Source organism: Hydra vulgaris, chromosome 09 (assembly GCF_038396675.1).
Source record: "Hydra vulgaris chromosome 09, alternate assembly HydraT2T_AEP".
Lineage (NCBI taxonomy): Eukaryota > Metazoa > Cnidaria > Hydrozoa > Anthoathecata > Hydridae > Hydra > Hydra vulgaris.
This window is the reverse complement of record NC_088928.1, coordinates 1,664,336-1,691,171: the sequence shown is the minus strand read 5'-3', so window position 1 is coordinate 1,691,171 and position 26,836 is coordinate 1,664,336. Positions and strand designations below refer to the sequence as shown.

General features: G+C 30.1%; 1 protein-coding gene across 2 annotated transcripts in view; it reads right to left on the bottom strand.

Moving 5' to 3' along the window:
* Positions 1–1,028: 1,028 nt before the first annotated feature.
* Positions 1,029–26,836, bottom strand: part of LOC101238983 (F-box/WD repeat-containing protein 2) — a 28,526-nt gene continuing 2,718 nt past the window's right edge. Inside the window, exons 1-5 of one of the 2 annotated variants that reach the window (XM_065804451.1) lie at positions 20,754–20,895; positions 16,748–17,339; positions 5,599–5,796; positions 5,081–5,295; positions 1,029–2,127 (exon numbers count right to left, since the gene is read on the bottom strand). In XM_065804451.1, coding sequence (XP_065660523.1) covers positions 1,570–2,127; positions 5,081–5,295; positions 5,599–5,796; positions 16,748–17,321 — 1,545 coding nt within the window. In that variant the 5' untranslated portion in view covers positions 17,322–17,339; positions 20,754–20,895 and the 3' untranslated portion in view covers positions 1,029–1,569. Of the gene's footprint in view, positions 2,128–5,080; positions 5,296–5,598; positions 5,797–16,747; positions 17,340–20,753; positions 20,896–26,836 lie in introns of those variants that run through there. The other variant, XM_065804452.1, reaches the window with a different exon arrangement.

Sequence of the window (26,836 nt, the reverse complement as noted above, 5' to 3'; positions counted from 1 at the left end):
CATAAAATCTGAACGGGGATTTAAGGGGACAAGCAATCAATTAAAACTCGATTGAAGCATCATATAGCTCAAATAAATATAAGACAACACATGGCAAACTGTGGTAATTATTAGTTATTGTGCGGCAAAAAATAAGTTTCTTAAGAAATTTTTTTTTTAAATCTGTGATTTTCAAAGTATAACTGAGATAACATGCTATGACAAATTTATTTCACACATTGGTTTTTCTTATCTCTAAATACTCTAGAATAACATGTACTATTTTATTCATGTTTTAAATATTTTATTCATGTTTTAAATTTATTTCTTGCATAATTTTTTATAATTATGGTTTATAAATCATATCGAATTAAAATATTTTCTATGATAAAAGATGAGTTCTTCTAATACAATTACCCAAAAACAAAATATAGATGATTGTAATGATGCAGAAAAAAAACCCAGATTTTTTCGCAAATTTTCACTGACAATGTATTTGGAATACTTGTTACATGTCCATTAGTCAAAAACTCGGTATGCCTATGTTCATATATATATATAAATATATATATATATATATATATATATATACACATATATATATATATATACATACATATATATACATATATATATATATACATATATATATGTATATATATATATATATATATATTTATATATATATATATATATATATATATATATATATATATATATATATATATATATATATATATATATATATATATATCTATCTATATATCTGTGTGTGTGTGTGTTAATTCTATTATATAATACTTTTTTCTTTTAGGGTTAATTTATCATTAAATCAGAATTTTTATTAATTTAATTAGTATTTTTTTATTGAGTTGGCATAATATTAGAGAAATTATTTTGAACAAATAGGACACAACAAGATTAAAGAAATTCGAAACCTTTTACTTAAAAAAGCAAGATTTTGTGTTCAAAACAAAGTTGACTTGCTTATGATTATGTGATTACGCTTGCGATAAGATTACGGAGTTAAATTAAAAACAAAATCAACAAAAATCAAAAATACAATTCTGTACAACCATTAAAAAAACATACACTTTAGTACACCCGTTAAAAAATATTTTCTTTTTATATTTACAAAAAATTGTGTAGAGAGAATATAAATTTATTTTCATAAAACGTTTACGAAATAAAATAAATACCAAGCAAAGAAACAAATTTATATTTACATCAACTTAGCGATAATTAACATAGCGATAAATAACTTAGCGATAATTACGCCATAAAACTGCAGTTTTATTTTAATTTATTTATATCCATGAATTTGTTGAAAAATTAAATTGCTTTTTGCATTTAAAAAAAAAAAAGTATATAATGTATAGAATGAACTAAAAAATTGCTTTTTTAAATGGAATTCGGTAAAAAAAAAAATACTTAGGAAAAATTTTTTAAAAGGGGTGGAGTGGGTGTATGGGGACAAGGATATCTTTAGCGTCATCTATATAGATTTTAAAATTTTAAAGTGCAACGCGAAGCAAGTGTAGTGTGCAAGCGCAAGGTAGAACAAGCAATAACAACAAACCAAATACTAAATTAGAGCTTTATGTTTGAAGCATCTATAACAGTATAGTCAAAATCTGACGCATCAAAGAAAGTGCAGTAAATTTTTTTTGCCTGAGTAGCAACAAACATGGAGACTTTTACATTAGTCGTGAGTCCATTTTCTGCATTTAATACTGAGCAAGCCATTCCAGGTTTACGATGAGACCAAGGCCATTTTTCATCAGACGGAAATTTCCAGTTTACTTTTAACCTAGTTTTTTCTTGAACTCCAGCCATCTGAAACTTGTTTTTATGAACTAAGTATTGCATTGTGAGATGGTGCGAGTAGTAAAGCAAAATGACACGACAATTTGTCGGTTGTTTAGATGAAATAAGTTGATTAAAAGCACATGGATGACAAAGTTTCGGCGGAATGCATCTTATCAGCTTAAAGTCAATCAAGCTCCATAAACAAACACCGTGTTCTGAAGAACATGCAACAACATCTTTGTGAACACAAATAAACGGCTGAAAACTATTCACTTCACAATTGGGAATAACTAAATCATTAAGAAAAGAAAGAGCCCCAGACTTCATGCATTGCCATACCTAAAATTCAGTTTAAAAAAAAATTACTCTAGAAAAACCATCTAACAAATTAGGTAAAAAGTTTTATATGATCCTACATTACCTGATACTAATTTATTTAATCTTATAAGATCTTATATAAAATAGAATCCCGTAAGATTTTGGATAAAAAAATTGCCAGTTAAGCACTAGTCAAAAAGTATTATAGAAATTTTGGAAATCGAAAAGAAACAAAAAATTGATAATAAATAAATAATAAATATAAAATAAACGTTTTATTAACAATTTAAGGTCAAAACTGAAACTGAAACTGTTTTGTTTTAAAATCTTATTTAAATTACTTTAAAATTAAGAATATTTAAGATTGTGAAAATAAATTATAAACATGCAAAGGACAATAAAGGTTTTCAAACTCCTATCTAATAATTATAACTCTGAATACAATTTTGAAATAAATTAAGTTTCCAATGGGTTTCCCATAAGTTATATATTTCTCATGTGTTAAATATAACCTATAAAAATTTGATTTAATATTAAGTGAGTAAACTTATATGAAAAATCATTACATCTAAAGACCTTATAATATAGTAAACCATGCACAAACTATATTTAAAGAATTAAAAAAGAAGGTAAATATACAGTCTAGAACAAATAATTATACCAAAAATTGAAAAAAACACTTAAAACCAGCATGCACAGCAGGCCAAGAAGCAGACAATTACTATAAATTACTTTTTTTTTTTTAAAAAAAAAAACTTTTCTCACTGAAAAGTTACTTAAAAATGACATATTTCAAAAATTATTCCACGTAAATATTTTTTATAAAATTGAAAAAAAAAGTTGTAAAGACTTAGTCCAAAGAAAAATACATAAAAAAAACAACTGTGCCATTTTTTGTGCGAAACCTTTTATTTAGAAAATATTGCAAGAAAAGTGAAAGTAAAAATAAAGTTACACAATAAAAACAATTAGAATGCGACAAGATTTGCAGAGTTAGAGACTAGAGAGACATTGAAAGAAGTTAAAGAGCGCTAGTGATTTGTAAGTAATTTGGTCTAGAATTATTTCAAGTCTAATATATATTATAAGGTTATATGTCCAAGTCACTAAAGTAACTATCTGAGTAAGAGATTGAGAAAGAGTTTTAGGCTTCAGAGCCAGCAGGAGCAGTGATACTAGAGTTATTTTATGTTTTTCAGCGCGATGAACATCAACAACAATAACAAAAATATTAGCCAAGACATATTGAGAAAGGGCTCGGTCAATTTGATCAGAATTAGTGTTGCGAAGGTAAAATTTACCGAAAAATTTTCTGGTGAAAAAAATTGAAAATTTACCGCCTGGTAAATTTTGAAATTTTTTTTACTTATTTTCATTATTCTTAAAAAAAAAATTTTTTTATAAGGAAAATTTGCTCTCTTTGAATTAAAATTTACCAGTAAGTTTTACCGCTAAATTTTGAATTAAATTTTAATGGAAAATTTACATCACTATCTGAAATAACATAAAAAAAGAATGCAGTTTGGAAGAAAGGTTTGAGTAGAATGGTGTTTGAGTAGAATGGTGTTTGCGTAGAAAGATGTTTGAGTAAAGAAGTACAAAAGAGCAAACAAGAATAGTCAGGATTCAAACCAATATGAAATAAATTAATATGTAAGTATAAGGTAATGCATGTGACTGTTGGAGCCTTTGAGAATCAAAGAATCTAAAATCTGAAAATGAAACATTTAAAAAACAAATTTAAAAATAAAACGAATTCAGACTTCGAATTATCAAAGTCTCACAAAAAGCGAGTTGATCTGGTGAATTTTTGTAAAAGCTTTAAAAAGATTCAACAGATGAAAAGTTTCATCTGTTTTCATCACAAATATTTGTAAAAAATATACTGAAACAATTTGAGGTTAATAGTGGTTATTTTGTTTAATATTTTTAGGTATGTTGATTTATATTTTTAATAGAGAACTTGACTCAATCATAAATAGTGTATGACACTCTAAGCAAGAAGCAGTTATATCATTTATGTTAATCAACCTCAAGTTATAGCGAAGGCCCTCTTATGTGTCCTCAACAACACACTCTAAAAGCATTAAAAGAGACACCTTCCATGCACAACATGAGATTTTACAGCTGTTGATAGAATCAGTCTCTCTGAGAGTTACCACTAAGTTAAAGAAACCTTACTACCAATTGGCTTCAGAGACGTTTAACTAATTTTAATGGCTGTACCTTCATTACAAGATAACAGAGGAGTTGCAGAGCCACTACCAAGGAGGCACAAGCAAAAATCATCATCCTAGAAACAATGTAACACAGGTTTTTTATCTATGCCAGCCTAAAAGATAAAAAAACAAACACGTAAATTTGGTCAACAGTAGTTTTCTGCTTACATTCAACACTTTGCTTCTTCAAGACAGCAGCCAGATGTATATAACATCTGTCCAGAATGACTATTTTATCAAGCCATCATTTCTAGCCATTGCGGTAGGTTGTACTTGATTACATGTTACTTGCAGCATAATAATTATTTATTATGATGGTCCAATGACCTGAAGATTGCTAAACATATTACTAGAACAAATAACTACACTAGGTTACTTGAATTTTATAAGAAACTATTGCTATGATTAAATGTACAATTGCTATCAAAAAAAAAAAACTGCAATTATATATTTGCAATATAGCTGCATATATATTTTTTCTACTACATACCAACAACAAGCCAGCAACAGGCTAAGTGTAATTAACTAATTATGTATAAAATATTATATGTAACTTTACATTACTTGTTGTGCATATTGGTTACTTAATAACCAAGAAAAAAATTATTCTATCACAACCTAGAAAAATTAGGTAATAATCAGCTAAATTAAATTTACCAATAATTTTATAAAATGTCTTGAAACTTTATTGGGCTACTGTGCACTGTTTCTAAAACTATTTTGAATTTTAATTAAACAATTAATAATAAAAAAACCTTCAGTTGTCTATTGGAGCGCGTAATCAGAATGTAATTATCATAACATTTACAGAGATTGCTCAATGAAGGGTTTACAACTTTTACTTCTTGTATGTGACCATTTTCAAAACAAGGTGTTTTGACCAACATGGTAAAAGTTTGTATGTTCCATGTAATAATATGTCTGCCATCAGAAGAAAATAACATGTTATCTGCGATATCAATGCTGTACACTAATTTTAGCAATAAATTCATATATATTAATATATCGTAAGAATAAATTAAAATAAATTCATATATATTAATATATTATAATAATAAATTAAAATAAACTCATACCAATTTTGAAAAAACCGATATACAAAACATTAGTTTATACCAGACTTTATAAAGAGATTATATTGACTTATAAAATTTGATTTTGATAGATAACCTTTAGGTTATATTGTTAAGTATAAAATTCTACCATAAACAACTACCTAAAAACTAGATATAATTAATAATAAATAAATTACTTACCTATCTAAAAAGTTTACCTGGTTTTATGGAACCTTCCAAAGATGCAACCATATGACCGTTTTTCCAATACCAAATCTTAATTGTACGGTCATAACCAGCAGTTATCAAAAAATCGCCATATATTTTTAAATCAACACACTGATGAGCTTCAAATATGCATATTTTTTTATGGGGAAAGTTACTGTATTTTACAACAATATGGCGATCTTCTCGAGCTAATATAATAATTAAATTACTATAAAAAAAATTAAATGAAATAAATAAATAATTGCCTAATAATGTAAATTAATAAATAAATGACTAATAATGTAAATAAATAATGACAAATATCATAAATTAATAAATAAATAAATGACTATAATAATGTAGAGCTTTGAGATATTCTTGTGATGACAAAGATTTAATTTTTTTTTTAGATTTAAAAAAATTGTTAAAACTTTCGAAACTCTGTGATGGTTTCTCTAAGGAAAAGACTCTATGGGTTCTTTATGCTTTTTTTTGTTTAAAATAAATAAATTTAGGTTTTTTCTCTGCAACATCATATTAATATGTTTTTGTAAAAAAAATATTTGTTATGTCAATCAATAGTGTAAATTTTAAGAAAACCAGGGAATAGTTCTTTTGAAGCAAGATAGTTTCAATAATACCTTGTAAGAAAGTAGTTAAAAATTGCCAAGTGCTAACTAACATTCTCACAAGTCCTTTAATAAAACCTTTTTTTTTGTAAAAAATTATGAAACTTTGAAATAGATTTGTATGATACATCACATAAAAGTGATAAGATTATTGAACAAAGATTTAGGTCAAATTTGAAGACCTTGGAAAACTTCAAAAATTTGGACATATAACCTTATAATAAATATAAGGCTTAAAATAATTTTAAAGCAAATTGCTGCTGAAGCAAGTGAATTCCTGACTATTAAGTTTAAGGTTGACTATACTAACAAGAGTAAATTACTTTTGCAGGAAATAATTTTTAACTCAATTTAGTAAATAATTAATAATATTTAAAAAATACTACTTTGCTTAAAGAAAAATTTATTTTGAAGTTCAACTATATTACATTCTTTAAAAATTTTATATAGCCAAACCATTTCAATAAAGTCAACAATAATGACAACATTGGCAGAGAAAAGGAAGGGCTTGTTCTATTTTATCTGGAATTACATTTAAAAGTGCGCAGTTTTGGAAAAAAAAAAAAAAAAAAAGAACAAAAAGGAAAGTTATTTTTTGGCAAATAGACAAATTGATGCATAAGTATATGTCAAATCCAACCATGTGGCTATTGGAGTCTTTGTGAATCAAAAGAACCAATGAAGAAACAGAAATATTTTGAAAGCCGAATTCAAAACCTAACAAAGGGCAAATAAGTCTGGTGAATTTTGCAGTAGGTAGGTTTTACTGTTCAAAAGTTACTTAGAAGACCATGAAGATGGTAGACCATGATGACCATATATAGATTGAAATTTGGATTTTAACATTTAGATGGTATTCATAGTTTTTTTTAATATTTAGCATTTTTAGATTTTAAGATATAAATAAACTTGACTCAATTGTTAGTGAATGGCACATAAAGCAATAAGCTACACTTAAACTTTGCTTTGGGTATCTATGACACCCAAAGCAAAGCAAAGCACTAATTAACCAAAAGTCATAATAAATGACTTCTTATGCGTATTGAACAACACATACCAAGGACACCATCTATGCACAACATGGAACTGTTAACACTCTGTCAGTCTCTCTAGGAGGTACCACAGAGTTCAGAAAATCTTACAACTAACATAAATCTAATTGGAGTCCTGTGTGTTCTTTTATTTCAGTAGGAATCTAAAACTTTTTTTAAATGAATGAAAATAGAACCTAAAGATTTTTTGTTAAGTTTTACCTCTGGACCTAATTGTATAGGTGAGCAGAAAAAATTCTTAGACCAAGATGAAATACAGTGCAATCACTGGAACACCCTACAATAATTTTAATATCCATTAGTGACTTTTAAAAAATGAAAGGCATAATAAAACATATTTTATATTACTTTCAGACAATAATATGTGTAATGAAACCTTAGTGCTCAAAATATTTAAATTTACACACAAAATGTCCTAATCTATCCAAAATACATTTATTTACTAGTTGTAGAGGACAGTACAAAAATTGTAAAAGCTTTTACAACCAATGCCAACTAAAAAATGACTTTGCTTTAATGCTAAATAGAAATTTTTGACACATACCACAAAAAGTCACCAAATCATGAAATTAGCAATACTGTAAAATGGTATGGAGCACAAAAACCTCTCTTGTATGGTTCAGACTTAGTCACCTCACCAAAAGACAAAGCCGAACTGTTTGCTAAAAACTTTTCATCAATATCATCTCTTGATTCCACTAATTGCGTTCTACCTGATAATGCCAACACACAGGTTGATCCATTGCTTGACATTCGTATCACTCCAGCATCTGTATCTAAAGTGATCTCCTGCCTAGACTCTTCTACAGCTTGTGGCCCGGACAACATACCTGTTATTGTCTTGCAGAAGTGTTCTCCGGAGCTGTCGTCTATACTCTCAAAACTATTCAACAAGTGCTTATCAGAGTCTTGTTTTCCAGCCTGCTGGAAAGCCGCATCTGTTATCCCTATCTTCAAAACTTCTGGGGAGCGATCTGATTCGTCTAACTACCGTCCCATAAGTCTTCTTCCTATCATAAGCAAGGTTTTTGAATCTTTAATTAACAAACACTTAATTTCTCATCTTGAATCTAATAATTTACTTTCTGACCATCAATATGGAATTCGATCTTCTCGTTCTACAGCTGATTTGCTAACAGTAATAACTAATAGGTTTTATTGTGCATTAGATGAAGGTGGAGAGGTTAAGGCCATCGCTCTTGACATTTCAAAAGCGTTTGATAAAGTTTGGCATGCTGGTCTTCTCCATAAGCTTTCTTCTTATGGTGTATCCGGCAACATCTTCAAGATCATTGAATCCTTCCTTTCCAATCGTAGCATAAAAGTTGTCTTGATGGACTGCACTCTTCTTCTTATTCTGTAACTTCAGGGGTTCCTCAAGGTTCTATCCTTGGCCCTATACTCTTTTTAATTTACATTAACGATCTTCCAGATATTCTCACATCTAAGGTGGCATTGATTGCTGATGATACTACCATTTATTCTTGTCGTGATAAGAAACCAACACCCTCTTATTGCCTGGAGGGGGCATTTGAGCTTGAAAAGGATCTCACTTCTGCTACAGCATGGAGCTCACAGTGGCTGGTGAACTTTAATTCAGATAAAACTCAATTTTTTTCAACCAATCGTTATCGCAATAATTTAGATCTTCCTATATTTATGAACGGTGATGTACTCGATGAGTCACCTACTCCTTATCTTCCAGGATTAACTCTTACTTCCAATCTTTCTTGGAAACCATATATCAAATTGGTTGCAAAATTAGCATCTGCTAAGGTTGCATCTCTTTATCGAGCTCGCCACTTTGTTACTCTGGATTCTATTCTCTATCTCTATAAATCTCAAATCCTGCCTTGTATGGAATACTGTTGCCATATCTGGGGCGGATCTTCTAATGATGCCCTTTCTCTTTTAGACAAGGTGCAAAAACGCATTGTAAACATAGTTGGACCTGCTCTTGCAGCCAACCTTCAACCATTATCACATCGTCGTAATGTTGCTTCTCTTTCTCTTTTCTACAAATACTATAATGGGCACTGCTCTAAAGAGCTAGCGTCTCTTGTGCCATCTACTAAAATTCATTCTCGTGTTATTCGTCATTCAATTAAGTGTCATCCTTTTTCTGTGACTGTTCCTAAGTGCTCCAAAAACGCTTATTCGTCTAGTTTTTTTCCTCAAACATCAGTTCTTTGGAATTCGCTTCCTTCATCTTGTTTTCCTGACTCATATAATTTGCAATCTTTTAAATTGTCTGTCAATCGTTATCTTGCTCTACAATCTTCGTCTTTTCTCTTACAGTAACTTCCAACTTTAATTAGTGGCTGCTTGCAGCCTTGTTGGAAGCGAAGATGTTTAAAAAAAAAACAAAAAAAAACGTTTGAAACAATCCTATTGAGACCATGCACTTACACCAGAAGCCATGTAAATGTATAAACTTTCTATTGGAAATCAAAAGCTTAAAAAGTGCATTTTTTTGAGATATCCAAAGAATCACCCTTAGGTTAGTGGTGATATTCAAAAAAATTATTCTTAGGTTAGTGGTGATATCTAAAGAACTACTCTTAGGTTAGCAGTGATATCCAAAGAATTATGCTTAGATTTGTAGTGATATTCAACACAAATGTATTACAACAAAAAAATGGTAAAAATTTTTCATGGTATAGATTTATAAAAATAACTAAAAAAAAAAAAAAAGCCTGAAAGTATCAATCCTTGTGATTAAATTTTGTGTTGTTAATATGAACAATACTTTATATAAAGGAAACATCTACTTTAAGTTAAAAGCTAAAAAAAGAAATCGATATGGATAAAAACTGTTCCAGAAAAATCAGAAACTTTTACATTTTAAAGACCATTTCAACTATTGAAATTGACTTCAAATAAACAAGAATCAATTTAATCAAGCCATTACTTATTATAAAACTATTATGTAAGTTATACATTCATTAGTTTAACAAGTAAAATTTGTGATAAATTTATGAGTGATAAACTTTTGCACATTTAAGAATGATTTCTTTTCATTTTTTAAAAGACTACACTATAAGACAGTAATAAATATATATTTTTTATAGGTCAAAGATCAAATATATAATTATATATAAAATAAAAAGAATAAATATATAATTATATATAATAAGATGTTTTTATATATAACTATAGATAACTATCAAAAAACTTTTTAAATATAATAATATACACAATATATATAAATATATATATATATATATATATATATATATATATATATATATATATATATATATATATATATATATATATATATATATATACATATGTATATATATAAATATATACACAGGAATATAAACATCACACATTAATAATTAATATTTATAAACTTTTGCAAATTTTCTTAACTATAAATATTTATATTAATACTATATTATTAAGTATTTTAAATAACTAAAAATTTTATTATTATTTTTTTTTTAAACATCTTTGCTTCCAACAAGGCTGCAAGCAGCCACTAATTAAAGTTGGAAGTTACTGAAAGAGAAAATATGAAGATTGTAGAGCAAGATAACGATTGATGGACAACTTAAAGGATTGCAAATTATATGAGTCAGGAAAACAAGATGAAGGAAGCGAATTCCAAAGAGCCGATGTTCGAGGAAAAACACTAGACGAATAAGCATTTTTGGAGCACTTAGGAACAGCCACAGTAAAAAGGATGACACTTAATTGAATAACGAGTAACACAAGAATAAATTTTAGTAGATAGCACAAGAGGCGCTAGCTCTTTAGAGCAGTGCCCATTGTAGTATTTGTAGAAAAGAGAAGGAACATTACAACGATGTGATAATGGTTGGAGATTGGCATTTTTGCACCTTGTCTAAAAGAGAAAGGGCATCACCAGAAGAACCGCCCCAGATATGGCAACAGTATTCCATACAAAGCCGGATTTGAGATTTATAGAGATAGAGAGTAGAATCCGAAGTAAGAAAGTGACAAGCTTGATAAAGAGATGCAACCTTAGCAGATGCTAATTTTGCAACTGATTTGATATATGGTTTCCAAGAAAGATTGGAAATAAGAGTTAATCCTAGAAGATGAAGAGTAGATGACTCATCGAGTACATCACCATTCCTAAATATAGGAAGATCTAAATTATTGCGATAACGATTGGCTGAAAAAAATTGAGTTTTATCTGTATTGAAGTTCACTAGCCACTGTGAACCTCAAGCTGTGCCAGAAGTGAGATCTTTTTCAAGCTCAAATGCCCTCTCCAAGCAATTGGAGAGTGTTGGTTTCTTATCACGCCAAGAATAAATGGTAGTATCATCAGCAAACAATGCCACCTTAAATGTGAGAATATCTGGAAGATCGTTGATGTAAATTAAAAAGAGTATAGGGCCAAGGATAGAACTTTGAGGAACCCTTGAAGTTACAGAATAAGAAAAAGAGTGCTGTCCATCGAGGACAACTTTTATGCTACGATTGGAAAGGAAGGATTCAATAATCTTAAAGATGTTGCCGGATACACCATAAGAAGAAAGCTTATGGAGAAGACCAGCATGCCAAACTTTATCAAAAGCTTTTGAAATGTCAAGAGTGATGGCCTTAACCTCTCCACCTTTTTCTAATGCACAATAAAACCTATCAGTTATTACTGTTAGCAAATCAGCTGTAGAATAAGAAGATCGAAATCCATATTGATGGTCAGAAAGTAAATTATTAGATTCAAGATGAGAGATTAAGTGTTTGTTAATTAAAGATTCAAAAACCTTGCTTATGATAGGAAGAAGACTAATGGGACGGTAATTAGACGAATCAGATCGCTCTCCAGAATTTTTGAAGATAGGGATAACGGATGCCGCTTTCCAGCAGGCTGGAAAACGAGACTCTGATAAGCACTTGTTAAATAGTTTTGAGAGTATAGATGACAGCTCCAGAGAACACTTCTGCAAGACAATAACAGGTATGTTGTCCAGGCCACAAGCTGTAGAAGAGTCTAGGCAGGAAATCACTTTAGATACAGAAGCTGGAGTGATACGAATGTCAAGCAATGGATCAACCTGTTTGTTGGCAATATCAGGTAGAACGCAACTAGTGGAATCAAGAGATGATATTGATGAAAAGTTTTTAGCAAACAATTCAGCTTTGTCTTTGGGTGAGGTGACAAAGTCTGAACCATACAAGAGAGGTGAAATTAAAGATTTACCCTTCTTATTGATACTATTAAAGATCTCCAGAAGTCACGAAAGCCTAATTTTTGAGATGAGATGCGAGATTTCATGACCTGAGAATAGCGGGCTTTGGCATCAAACAAAACCTTTTGACAATGGTTTCTAGCAGTAATAAACAGACATCTGTTTACTGGAGAATTGTTTTGCTGATAAATATGGAAGTAACGGTTTCGATTGGCAATCGCAGCAGCACAGTGTGATGTTATTACAAGTCTTGATAATGTTTAAAAAAAACTTATGTATAAAAAATAACATATAAAAGAATATTTAAAAATATTTAAATTAACATATAAAACAACATTTTTAAAATTTAACTTTGAACTGTGAATTTACAGTAAATGTTTACACACTATTGTAGGAAAGTCATGAAAAACTGGTGGCAGGGGAGGGAAGGGGAGGAAGGTGACAGGTGGGTGATGAGCAGTTTGAGGTAGGGATTTAAAGGTAGAAAGAGACAATGAAGCCTTTCCTTAGCCAGGATAAGGGTCTGGGGGAGCACTGCAAACTTCTAAATGGATTCTTTAGAATCTTACTGCCAACACATCTACTACATTTTGGTAAGAAAAAGGGAAGAATACAAAGGTAAGAATGATCAATCCTGACATATAAAATTGAGTAAAATTGTCTGTCAAGTCAGGTTATCCTGCTACTGGTAACATGTAACTCAGAACAATCTGCTTCATGTCCTGCTGCTTTGTAAGATATGCCTTTTTAGGCAAAGGCTAGGAGATGCTAACTCCGACTTAAAGCACCCCCTGCCTTGGGGCTCTTGGTTGAGTAAAAGCTAGAGATAGTGTCTTGATAAAAATACTCATCTTGGGCAGACGTTAAATGCATCCGGCTACTGTCTTGTAGAAAGCCTCCAAAGCAAAGACTAGAGGGGTAAACAGATTCAATTTGTTGACCAGCCTCGCACCCATCTTTTAGGCATATATACAGCCTCGCTTTTAGGCATATATACAGGCATATATACATATATACAGGCATATATACATAGGCATATATACTTTTAGGCATATATACAGGCATATAGCCTCGCTTTTAGGCATATATACAGCCTCGCATGTATATATACATCTTTTAGGCATATATACGCACCCATCTTTTAGGCATATATACAGCCTCGCACCCATCTTTTAGAATTTTTAATACATTGTTTCCAGTTTAGGATGTTGAATGCTGGATCTTCTTGACTCAATGCATGAGTTTTGCTTGTGCCTCTGTTTTTATGACTAAGCAACTTATTCTATTATCTCCAAATGAGGGTACAGCTCTAAAACTCAGTTTTATGGTTGAGGCCGGCTGGTAGACAGGTTTCCTGAACTCTGTGGTAGCTCTTATAGAAGCTGATTCCATCAACAGCTGAAAAATATCAAAGTATAAACTGTGCCATCTTGCGCAAAGATGGTGTCCCTGTTTGCACTTTTGGTGTGCATTGCCGAGGCCACATTTAGAGCCCTTTGTTACTGCTTAGGGTTTATTAATAGTAATGAGGCAATTGCTTGGGCTAGACAGTGTTTTAAGTATTATCTATGCTTTGAGTCAAGTTCTCCTACAAATTAAAAAATAAATAAGGTACCAAAAACTATAAAACACGAAAAACCAGCATCATCATCAAGTTCTCTAAATCTATCATTCTCTAATATTTGCGGTCTTCGAAGTAACTTTTCTTTTGAGTCTTATCTCATGCAAAGTTCACCAGACCTAATTGCTCTTTGTGGGACTAATTTAAGTTCAGCTGTCTCATCTTGTGATCTTAGTGTTGATGGTTATCTTCTTTTAATTCGTAAAGACTCCAATAGTTACATGCTTGGCCTGGGCATTTACATTCGTAAGAATTCACCCATTTGTCGTGAAACTAGGTTTGAATCCACAAACTATTCTTTTATGTGCTTTTGTTTAGCACCACTTCACTCTATTGCTTTTCTCTTTGTTCTATATCACTCTTCTTTATTTCAAGACTGCACTCTTTTTGATGTTATTTCTGATCATATTGACCAAGCCCTCTCTCTTTATCCATCAGCCTATATTATTGTTGTCAATGACTTTAATGCTTATCACATTGAATGATTTGGCTCTAGTGTCAGTGATTCTAGAGGCATTAAAACTCACAACTTTGGCCTTTCTCAATCCCTAACTCAAATAGTCAACTTTCCAACTCGCTTTCCAGACAATCCGAATCATTTACCTTCTCTACTCGACTTTTTTTCTTATTTCTGATCCTAGTCAGTGCTCAGTTTCTCCACATTCACCCTAAGGTGCTTCTGATCACTGTTTGACCTCTCTAAAGCTAATATCTCATTCTTCTTCATCACCTGAATCCCTCTATCATCATACCTCTTACAACTACCTTAAAGCTTACTGGGACTCTTTCCGTGATTTTCTTTGTCATGGCCCTTGGGTAGAAATCTTTCGTCTTTCTGTTGACAAACATACTTCTTACATAACTTTGTGGATTCAGGCTGGTATGGAATCTTTTGTACCCTCTTGACAATTCCAGGTCAAGCTGCACTCTCCTCAATGGTTTTCCTCACATTGTGCTGCTGCAATTGCCAACCGATTTTGTTACTTTCATATCTATCAGCAAAACAATCTCCAGAAAACAGACATCTATTTATTACTGCTAGAGACCATTGTAAAACTAACAAACAGATTGATCCATTGCTTGACATTCATATCACTCCAGCATCTGTATCTAAAGTGATCTCCTGCCTAGACTCTTCTACAGCTTGTGGCCCGGACAACATACCTGTTATCGACTTGCAGAAGTGTTCTCCGGAGCTGTTATCTATACTCTCAAAACAATTTAACAAGTGCTAATCAGAGTCTTGTTTTCCAGCCTGCTGGAAAGCGGCATCTGCTATCCCTATCTTCAAAAACTCTGGAGAGCAATCTGACTTGTCTAACTTTTGAATCTTTAATTAACAAACAATTAATTTATCATCTTGAATCTAATAACTTACTTTCTGACCATCAATATGTATTTCGATCTTCTCATTCTACAGCCGATTTGCTTACAGTAATAACTGATAGGTTTTATCATGCATTAGATAAAGGTGTAGAGGTTAAGGCCATCGCTCTCGACATTTCAAAAGCCTTTGATAAAGTTTGGCATGCTGGTCTTCTCCATAAACTTTCTTCTTATGGTGTATCTGGCAACATCTTTAAGATTATTGAGTCCTTCCTTTCTAATCGTAGTATAAAAGTTGTCTTGATGGACTGCACTCTTCTTCTTATTCTGTAACTTCAGGGGTTCCTTAAGGTTCTATCCAAGGCCCTATACTCTTTTTAATTTACATTAACAATCTTCCAGATATTCTCCCATCTAAGGTGGCATTGTTTGCTGATACTACCATTTATTCTTGTCGTGATAAGAAGCCAACACTCTCCGATTGCTTGGAGGGGGCATTTGAGCTTGAAAAGGATCTCACTTCTGCTACAGCATGGGGCTCACAGTGACTGGTGAACTTCAATACAGATAAAACTCATTTTTTTCAGCCAATCATTATCGCAATAACTTAGATCCTCCTATATTTATAAACGGTGATGTACTTGATGAGTCATCCACTCTTCATCTTCTAGGATTAACTCTTACTTCCGATCTTTCTCGGAAACCATATATCAAATCAGTTGCAAAGTTAACATCTGCTAAGGTTGCATCTCTTTATTGAGCTTGTCACTTTCTATAAATCTCAAACCCGGCCTTGTATGGAATACTGTTGCCATATCTGGGGCGGATCTTCTAATGATGCCCTTTCTCTTTTAGACAAGGTGCAAAAACGCATTGTAAACACAGTTGGGCTGGTCTATGTCATTTTTTACATTAATACATTTTCATTATTATTATTCATCCTCAAAACTGGTAATGGCATGATATTTAAGTATGTTCATATTTAAAAAAATCTGAGAAATCTAACACTTTAGCTTGCATAACCTAGATATTTGCACATAGAACAACCCTGCCATAAAGTTAACAAATACTTAGTAATTTCTAATAAATAGATAAAGTTAATAAATAATTAGTAATTTCTAATAAATAGATAAAGTTAACAAATAATTAGTAATTTCTAATAAATAGATAAAGTTAACAAATAATTAGTAATTTCTAATAAATAAATAAAGTTAACAAGTAATTAGTAATTTCTATTAAATAAATAAAGTTAACAAATAATTAGTAATTTCATATGTAAACAAATAAATCCTAAAATTTAATGATTTAAATAAGATATTAATAATTACCTAAACACAAAAAACTATTAAAAAAATAATTACCATAAACAACTATTTGAGAATCCATTGTCATAGATACATTACTGCCACGAGAGTCATGATCAATTATCAGTTGAAAGCAAGCATGATTCTTTAAATTAACTAAGAGCTTGCGTCCCATTATATACGTGTAAGCCATACTGTTTAAGGAATTCAAAAAGCTTTGATTTGGTCTCATTGACAAAATAAAAAGACGCTCACCAATCACTTGCATGTTTGCAGAATCAGGTTTAGAATTTGTATTGTATTGCTTTGGTGGCACAAAAAATGCATGTGGATCAATTGAGTACATTTTAACAAAATTCAACCAAGCTTCATCACATTTGTGAACTTTGTTTGCCCATAGAAAACATACTTGTCTGCACTTTAATAGTGTATTTAAGTCTAACAATAAAAGAATTTTGTCAACAATTTCTTGTGGAAGGTCACTTATTATATCATACTTTGTAATTTCTTGGACTCGACTTAGAAATCTGTATTTGACTTCTGGCTTACTAACTCGAAGTAAGCTTTCAATAAATACAAGTTGCTCATCTGGAGGAAGTTGCTCATATATTGAAATACTACAAACATCCATCTTGAATCAATTTTTTTACTAATTCAAAAATTATTTCATAAAAAAAATTTAAAAATTGCTTTAGTTTTTACCAAAAATAATTTAAAAATTTTTTACTTTTAAGTGTTCTATAAAACATTCATATAAAACAAACATTTATATGTGGCAATGGGTGGTAGAGCACCTTCTTCATGAACAAGAGGCACAGAATTTAAACCCACCACACCCTTGGAAATAACTTGTTTCTCAGTGCAGGAGCCATGATTGTTGTCATGTTTGTCACAATTGTTGTCATGATGTTTCTGAGTTGACAAAAAAGAGAGGACAAAAAAAAAAAAAAAAAAAAAAATTAAAATAAGTTGCATCATTAAGTATCATGAGTGTTTTACAAAACAAAACAACAAAAAAATATCCAACTCTAAATGAAAGAAATTTAATATATGAGATATTTATTCTCATTAGTAATTAAACAAAAATTGCAACAGCAATTAAAAAAATTGCAAACCATAAATTTAAATGATTATCAAAATTAAAATGGTTATTTTATTATAATTTTGTAATTATTTTTAAATTTAATTTTCATAAATTGCCATTGTAATTTTAATAGTTATGAGACTATAAGTAAATAAATTGTTTATTTAAATTTAAAACGTTAAAAAAAAAATATCAGAGATAAAAAGTCAAAAGTGCAAAACTAGATGTTCAAAATAATTATTCATTAAAAACAAAAAAAAAAAGAATTAATATAATAAAAATAACAAAACAAAATCCTCAATTTGAAGAAAATCTCTTTTAACGAAATTTTTTTTAAAAAGTTACAAAATATATTTGTACTATGCACGTTTAATTTTGCAAAGTTAAATATATATATAAGCATGAAACTTTATGTTCTATAACAATGTTGAGTTTTTTCATGTAATTTAATACTTATTTTTCAGTTGTTGTAGGAACATTGCTTGCATGTTCTAACTATTTATCAGTCGATGTAGCAGTACTTCTTGAATGTTCTACTATATGGCAGTCGATGTAGCAGCACTCCTGGGAAGTTCTACCTATTTGTTAGTCAATGTATGTAAACAATAAGAAAATAAAAATAAAAACACTCCGAATATTTTTATTGTTATTAAAAAAAATAAATAATATTCCATTTGATAAAGTTGCATTTTTGTGGTCTTTTAAAATACAAAAAAATTTCATTAGTTTTCTCAATTAAATTTAACGTTTTTTACATTAAATGCAATCACCCACAATAGTGGGTGATTGCATAGTTATCAACTAACAGAAAAATATCTTGTATGCTTCATATACATTTTGATCATTTTTATCTAAAGTGTACAGCACAAAAATGGTATTTTGCTATAAATATTGGTTGGTCAGATATTTTTTGCAATAACTGTATATGAGGTTATATAATTATATACATAATATATAATAATAATTATATATACACACACATATATATATATATATATATATATATATATATATATATATATATATATATATATATATATATATATATATATATATATATATATATATATATATGGTAGACATTATTTGCACGCACATATTAAAACACACACATATATATGCATTATATATTTAAGTGCATGTGTGTGTGTTTAAATATGAGCGTAAAAATATTACACACACATATGTATACCCACAATCATGAAAATAAAAAGTACCACAGGTTATTAAATGTTCTTGAAAAACAAATGTTGAGTACATAGATTACAATGTTATTTGCTCAAAATTATTATAGAGCTTTTTACTTATTCTTTACTTCTGCCATCGCGCAACACCCAAACCAAACAAACCTGTAGTGTTATAATTATATTAGTTTCGAGGTTAACATAAAAATGAAAATTTAAATAAAAAAAAACGAATTGAAAATTAATTTAAAAATCTACAATTAAATAAATTACAACTAAAATTAAACATATTTGATGCAACTAAGAAAAAGATAAAAATTAGCTTAATATTTTCATTTTTGTTAGCTATGCATTATCATATTTTTGTTAGCTATGCATTATCATATTTTTGTTAGCTATGCATTATCATATTTTTGTTAGCTATGCATTATCATATTTTTGTTAGCTATGCATTATCATATTTTTGTTAGCTATGCATTATCATATTTTTGTTAGCTATGCATTATCATATTTTTGTTAGCTATGCATTATCATATTTAGATAAAAAGTTAATTAGCTCATAAGCTGCCTTTTGTGATCTGGGAAATTTTTATGTGAGCTGCCTCCAACATCATTTGATCATTTAGATGGCTTAGCGCCAGCCTATACAACGAATATGTTGAAATGAGATAATTAGACGCAAAGTTTGAAAGTTCTTAACAAAAGCCTATAAAGCAAAAAAAATTTATAACAATGGCAGTTCAATGCACTTAAAAATTTAAAGTACAGTATATTGGTGTTTGCAAAGAAGCACTACATAATTCATTTTTTAACATAACCCAATTTTTTTCAATTTTGTTGTATAGGCAGGTTTGACGCTTAACCATTTATTTCTACTGCTCTTTATGCCAATAAAACAGTGTTTTTAAAAAAAGTCTTTTCCTTACAAATTGAACCCACATTAAGTACAAAATTTTTGCAGCAAATTTATAAACGTTTATGATCAACTCTGCTAGGATTCGAGTTCGATCCCCACCATGTCCCTGGTAGTACCACGCTCAACTTCTTTCTCTGCGCAGCGGCCTTGTTCGTCAAGGTTCGTGTTTCAGAGCTATAGAGTTGAGAGAGGGTTATAACCACTATTAAGTAGCCTCCTCATCTGTAGTGGCCTTCCGGCCTTGAGGAGGTGAATAACAAAAAACAAAAAAAAAACAAAAAAAAAAAAGGTATACATAAGGTATTCTCCCTTTTTTTAGCTGTATTTATTTTCACTTTGTTGTTGCTCCTTCTGAAAGCTAGAAACTCTTTTTAAAAATTTTCTGGCAGTTAAAATTTTTATTTACAAACCCAACATTCAAATATAAAGCTTCTGAAATCTTCTATGCAAAATTGTATCCTATTAATCACCAAACTATTATTAAAAAAACAACGAGAAAAAAATGACAATTAGAGAAAAATTCAAAAAGCTCCAGTACAACTAGAACATAGGTAGCTCCATTAAATATTGAAGATAATAGCATTCAACAAAGCCTCTTAAACTATGGGTCGCGACCCCAACAAAATATTGGGTTCATAAGATTATAATGTAAAATATATAAATGCACAAAAATGTATAATTGTGTATTTTTGTTACCTAATTAATAAATAATCACAAAATATTTATTATCTTTATTTTATATCATCTTGGGTCACGAAAAAACTTCCAATAATAAGTAGGCTCATGAGTTAAAAAAGTTTGCATAAAAAGTTAAGCAAAATAAATTGTTGACAAAACACTTAAATAAAAAATAAAAAACTGATATTTCGTTTCATTTACCGCATGCAGCTAATCCACAACTAAGTTTTGCATACCATGATTTTAATGATCTAGCTTGGTACAGAATATACATAGATGAAGCAAAGCCAGCACTTGAACCAATCAACTTGCAGGTAAAACAATCATGCTTTAACTCTCTTGTCTTAAAAAAATAATACATTTGATGCCTTATTTTAAAATAACCTATAGTTATTTTAAAATCAAGATCTAAATCTTAAGAAAAAATTTAAATATAGAGTATAAACATAAGAATTAAATATAAATTTTTTATTAGGCAGTAAGGGAAATAAAAACAGAAGAAAAGAAGAAATTAAACTATACCAATAGGTTTTTGTCGTAAAATTGATACTTTTATTAATTTTTAAATTCTAGTTCACTCCTAACAAGGCTGCAAGCAATTACTATTAAGTTGGGAGTTACTAAAAAACAAAGAATAGAGTAAGCAAGAAAACTGTTGAAATAAGACTTGAAAAGTTGTAGAATGTTAAGTTAGAAAAACATGAAGATGGAGAGAGATCAAAGCTTAGCAGAAAAAGCAAATATAATTACATTTACAATGCGTTTTTGGACCTTGTCTAGAAGAGAAAGAGCATCATTAGAAGAACCAGCCCAAATATGACAACTGTATTCCATATGAGTACAAATAAGAGATTTGTAATGATGGAAAACATTTTAGCACTAAGATGAAACTCAAAAAACTCAAACTCAAAAATTATTTTTTATTACGATTTTTATTGCATTTGAAATAAATTACTTTAAAATTTATATTTTGAAACCTTTTATTAATGTTACGCAAAACCCTTTTACAAAAAAAGTTTTTATTTCTAATAATTGTTTAAAAAAAAGCTAATTTTATTTATATTGTTAAAAAGTGTTTTACATATCATTTTTGAAAACATTTTTAGATTATTATATTGTTTAAAAAAATAATGTAGTCTGTTCAAAATAGTAATTTTTAATCTTTTTATGCTCAGATTAGTAAGTCAAGTTAAAAAAAAAAAGATTGTAAACAATTCTTTGTAAAAATAGAAACAAAAAAATAAAGCATTAGAATCACTCCATTGAAATGGGAAGATTAAATTTATTCATAATTTAAAGTAACTTAAAAAAGTAATCTTTAAAAAAATTTTTATAAAAAATTTTTTTCAAGAAAATTTGACATAAAAAACCTAAAAAAGTGCAGCCTTGAAAAGAAAGTATGATAGAGTACAAAATGAATGGTGGTAGTGAAGAGGCTAAGCAAAGCATATAAAAGAATGGTCAGAGAATTCAAACCTGATTTCTTAACAAATCAGTGAATTGATGTGTAAGTATATACACCCAAGTTAAAAATGTGACTGTTGGAGTTATTATGAATTAATGGATAGTACACATCAATGAGATCTAAAGGAACAGTCAAGTTTTAAAGACTAATATCTGAAGGAAAAAATACTGATATCTCAAAGAACAGTTAAAAGTCTCACAAAGAGCAAACAAGCCTTGTGAATTTTGCAAGTGGTGAGATTCAACTGAAGAGTTAACAGGAAGAGTTGGATAGCCATTATCAAAGAGGCACAAGCAAAAATCCATAAGTAGAGTCAAGAACAACAGTATTCGCCATTCTATACAGGAAATGATGTAACACAGGTTTTTCTTTTGTCAGCCTAAGAGAGAAAGGGTACAAAGTTGGTTAACAGAACTATTTTGCTTACCCCTTAAGTCTTTGCCAAGGAGGCTTTTTACAAGATAGTAGTTGGGTGCAGTAAATATCTGCCTAAGATGAGTATTTTGATCAAGAAAAAATTTCTAACCTTTTCTCAACCAAGAGCCCCAACGCATAGGAATTTTAAGTCAGAGTTTATGTCTCCTAATCTTTGTCTAAACAAGAAAGCTCCACAAAGCACCAGCAGATGAGGAAGTACTAGGTCACATGATACTAGTAGCAGGATGATCACAATGATCCTGAACCTGAACTGATTTGGAGTAGTTAAAAGAAATAACTTGTTGTAAGTAGTAGTTTAAAATATTGAACAGGATATTTTGGAAATATATTAGGAAAAACATTACATCTAACGAAATACTAGAAATTAAGGTGAGCATACGTTTTATAGTTGGAGTCACTTGTTAATAATTGAGTTCACACTACTTAAGAGATTTAAGCTGAACATAAACATACATATAGAAACTTACAGGTGGTTGTACACCATACCAGAAGTTTAGACAGAACAGAAACATACAAATAGCAACTTACAGGTGAATAAACACTGTGACAGAGGTTTAGACAAAACACAAACATGTATAAATATATATATATATATATATATATATATATATATATATATATATATATATATATATATATATATATATATGTATATATATATATACATATACACACACACAGGGCTAAATTAAATGGTCAGACATTGCCGCCCTGGATTTATGGGGGCAACCAATCATTGTTCATTTTTACGGAAAAAATCAACAATGGTTAGTTGCCTTCCTCTAGCAGGTCTCAAGAATGGTCCGGGGGGTGGCAATGTCTAGCCATTAAATTGAGCCCTGTATGTATATACAGGGCTCAATTTAATGGTCTGACACTGTCGCCGATACATATATAGGGCGGCAATATCAATTTAATGATAATTGCCACACTCCCACCCATACATACATAGACCTGGGCGGGAGTGTAGGCAAGAGTTTTAGCTTTTGCTCTTAAAATCATTTATGGGAACAATTTACAGCTCTCGCAAAAGTATAACTCTTTCTTTCAATAGTGTAACTATCATTGTAACTAAAACAAAAAATACAAAGTCATTTTTATAAAAAAATATAAATTAATAGCATAATAAACTGCAATGCTTATAAAAAGGTATGGTTGTTGCAAGAAAAAATTATTACATTATTTTATTGCAACAAAACTTTAAATTATTGAATAGCAATTTTTATTTTATATAATAAACTATATATTTTTTACATTATTTACTTTAATATATTATTCACTTTTATTGTGGAACTTTTAATTGCTGTAATAATTCTTAAAATGAATTCTATTAAAATAAGAAAATATAAAACATTTTTTATAAGCAGAAGAAACTTTTATAGCTCTTTGTCGCATTTTTTATCATATGAGTAATGCTTTAACAAATAAATGGATAACTAGTGTGAAAACCTAAAGACAATACTCGTCTAAAGAATTTTTTCACGGAGCATCAAATGACACATGTAATGTATATACTCTTGTAATATTAATGTTACAAATATATCCTTGTAACAAGCATAAAACCAAACTTTGTATTTAACAAGCAATTTTTAAAAAGGAATAAACATATAGCTCATGCAAAAACCAAAAGCTCTTGTAAGAAGCTGTTTAAAAGAGCAGCTTGCATGGCTTGTTTTGTTTGTTTTAGGAGAGCTTTTCTCCGCTCTCAAACTCATTTACTCCCACCGAGGTCTCTCTCTCTCTCTATATATATACATTTATATATATATACATTTATATATATATATATATATATATATATATATATATATATATATATATATATATATATATATATATACACATTTATATAAATTAGTAGAAAACCACCTATCAAATTTGATAACTGATTTTCTACTTATCTATTACTGCTCTGTTCTTTTAAGCACAATGAGCACTCTTTTTTGAGAGTACATTTAATATTTAAAAAATTAATTAATAGAAAAAAGTGAGGACAAACCATAGATTTATAATAATAATAATAATAATAATAATAATAATAATAATAATAATAATAATAATAATAATAATAATAATAATAATAATAGTAATACTAGTAATATTACTAATAATAATTTAAGCTTGGTGGTTTTTAAAGCTCCACAAATAACAGCTGTACATGAAATGAGATAATAATCTGTACATGAAAAAAAAAAACGCAATACAGCAATATTAAAGTATTTAATTACTGGATAAAAATTAATTTTACTATGCAAGAAATGATTAAAACTAGGACACTCCTCAAATGTAAAATAATTTATATATTAAAATGTCAATATCTACTTATCAAAAGCTTTATGGAGGTCGATAAAAACACCAACCCTAAATATTTCTAAACCAAGAGTACTTCTAATATTTTTAGTAAAACTAATTAAAGATAGATACAGTTGAGTAATTAGTTTGATATTCAAAGTTTTAAAATTTCAATAAAATATGGATATATTTAAGTCAGATCAGGTTATCCTGCTACTGGTAACATGTAACCCAGTACAATCTGCATCATGTCCTGCTGCCTTGTAGGATACGCCTTTTTAGGCAAAGGCTAGAAGATGCCAACTCCGACTTAAAACACCCCCTGCCTTGGGGCTCTTGGTTGAGTAAAGGCTAGAGATGGTGTCTCGATAAAAATACCAATCTTGGGCAGATGTTAAATGCACCCGGCTACTGTCTTATAGAAGGCCTCCTAGGCAAAAACTTAAGGGGTAAACAGATTCTATCTGTTGACCAGCCTCGCACCCCTTCTTCATCTATTAGGCTGGCGCAGATGTATTTTTAATACATTGTTTCCAGTTTAGGATGTTGAATAGTGGATCTTCTTGACTCAATGCATAGGTTTTGCTCGTGTTTCTGTTTTTATGACTAGGCAACTTATTCTATTATCTCCTAATGAGGGTACAGCTCTAAAACTCAGTTTTATGGTTCTGAGGCCGGCTGGTAGTCAGGTTTCCTGAACTCTGTGGTAGATGTTATATGGTTCTGAGGCCGGCTGGTAGTCAGGTTTCCTGAACTCTATGGTAGATGTCAAGTTCTTCAATCTAATTTAAAAGTGAATAAAGTCATAAAAACTATAAAACACAAAAAACCATCATCATCACCAAGTTCTCTAAACCTATCATTCACTAATATTCGTGGTCTTCGAAGTAACTTTTCTTCTGTCGAGTCTTATCTCATGCAAAGTTCACCAGACCTACTTGCTTTTTGTGAGACTAATTTGAGTTCAGCTGTCTCATCTTGTGATCTTAGTGTTGATGGTTATCTTTCTTTAATTCATAAAGACTCCAATTGTCACATGCTTGGCCTGGGCATTTACATTCATAAGAATTCACCAATTTGTCGTGAAACTATGTTTGAATCCACAGACTATTCTTTCATGTGCTTTTGTTTAGCACCACTTCACTCTATTGCCTTTCTCTTTGTTCTATATCGCTCTCCTTCATCTCAAGACTGCACTCTTTTTGATGTTATTTCTGATCATATTGACCCTCTTTATCCATCAGCTAATATAGTTGTTGTTGGTGACTTTAATGCTCACCACTCTGAATGGCTTGGCTCTAGTGTCAGTGATTCGGCAGGCATTAAAGCCCACAACTTTTGCCTTTCTCAATCCCTATCTCAAATAGTCAACTTTCCAACTCACTTTCCTGACAACCCGAATCATTTACCTTCTCTACTCGACTTATGTCTTATTTCTGATCCTAGTTAGTGCTCAGTTTCTCCACATTCCCCCTTAGGTGCTTCTGATTACAGTTTGATCTCTTTAAAACTAATATCTCATTCTTCTTCATCACCTGAATCCCCCTATTATCAAACCTCTTACAACTACAGTAAAGCAGACTGGGATTCTTTTCGCGATTTTCTTCGTGATGGCCCTTGGGTAGAAAATTTTTGTTTTCCTGTCGACAAATGTGCTTCTTACATTACTTCGTGGATTCAGGCTAGCATTGAATCTTTTGTTCCCTCTCGACGATTCCGGATCAAGCCTCACTCTCCTCCAAGTTTTCCTCACGCTGTGCTGCTGCGATTGCCAATCAAAACCGCTACTTCAATATTTTTCAGTAAAACAATTCTCCAGAAAACAGACGTCTGTTTATTACTGCTAGAAACAATTGTAAAAAAGTTAAAAACGCCAAATCCCGCTATTCTCATGTCATGAAATCTTGTATATCATCTCAAAAACTAGGTTCTTGTGACTTCTGGAGAATCTTTAATAATATCAATAATAAGGGCAAATCTTTAATTCCACCTCTCTTGTATTGTTCAGACTTTGTCACCTTACCCAAAGACAAAGCTGAACTGTTTGCTAAAAACTTTTCATCAATATCATCTCTTGATTCCACTAGTT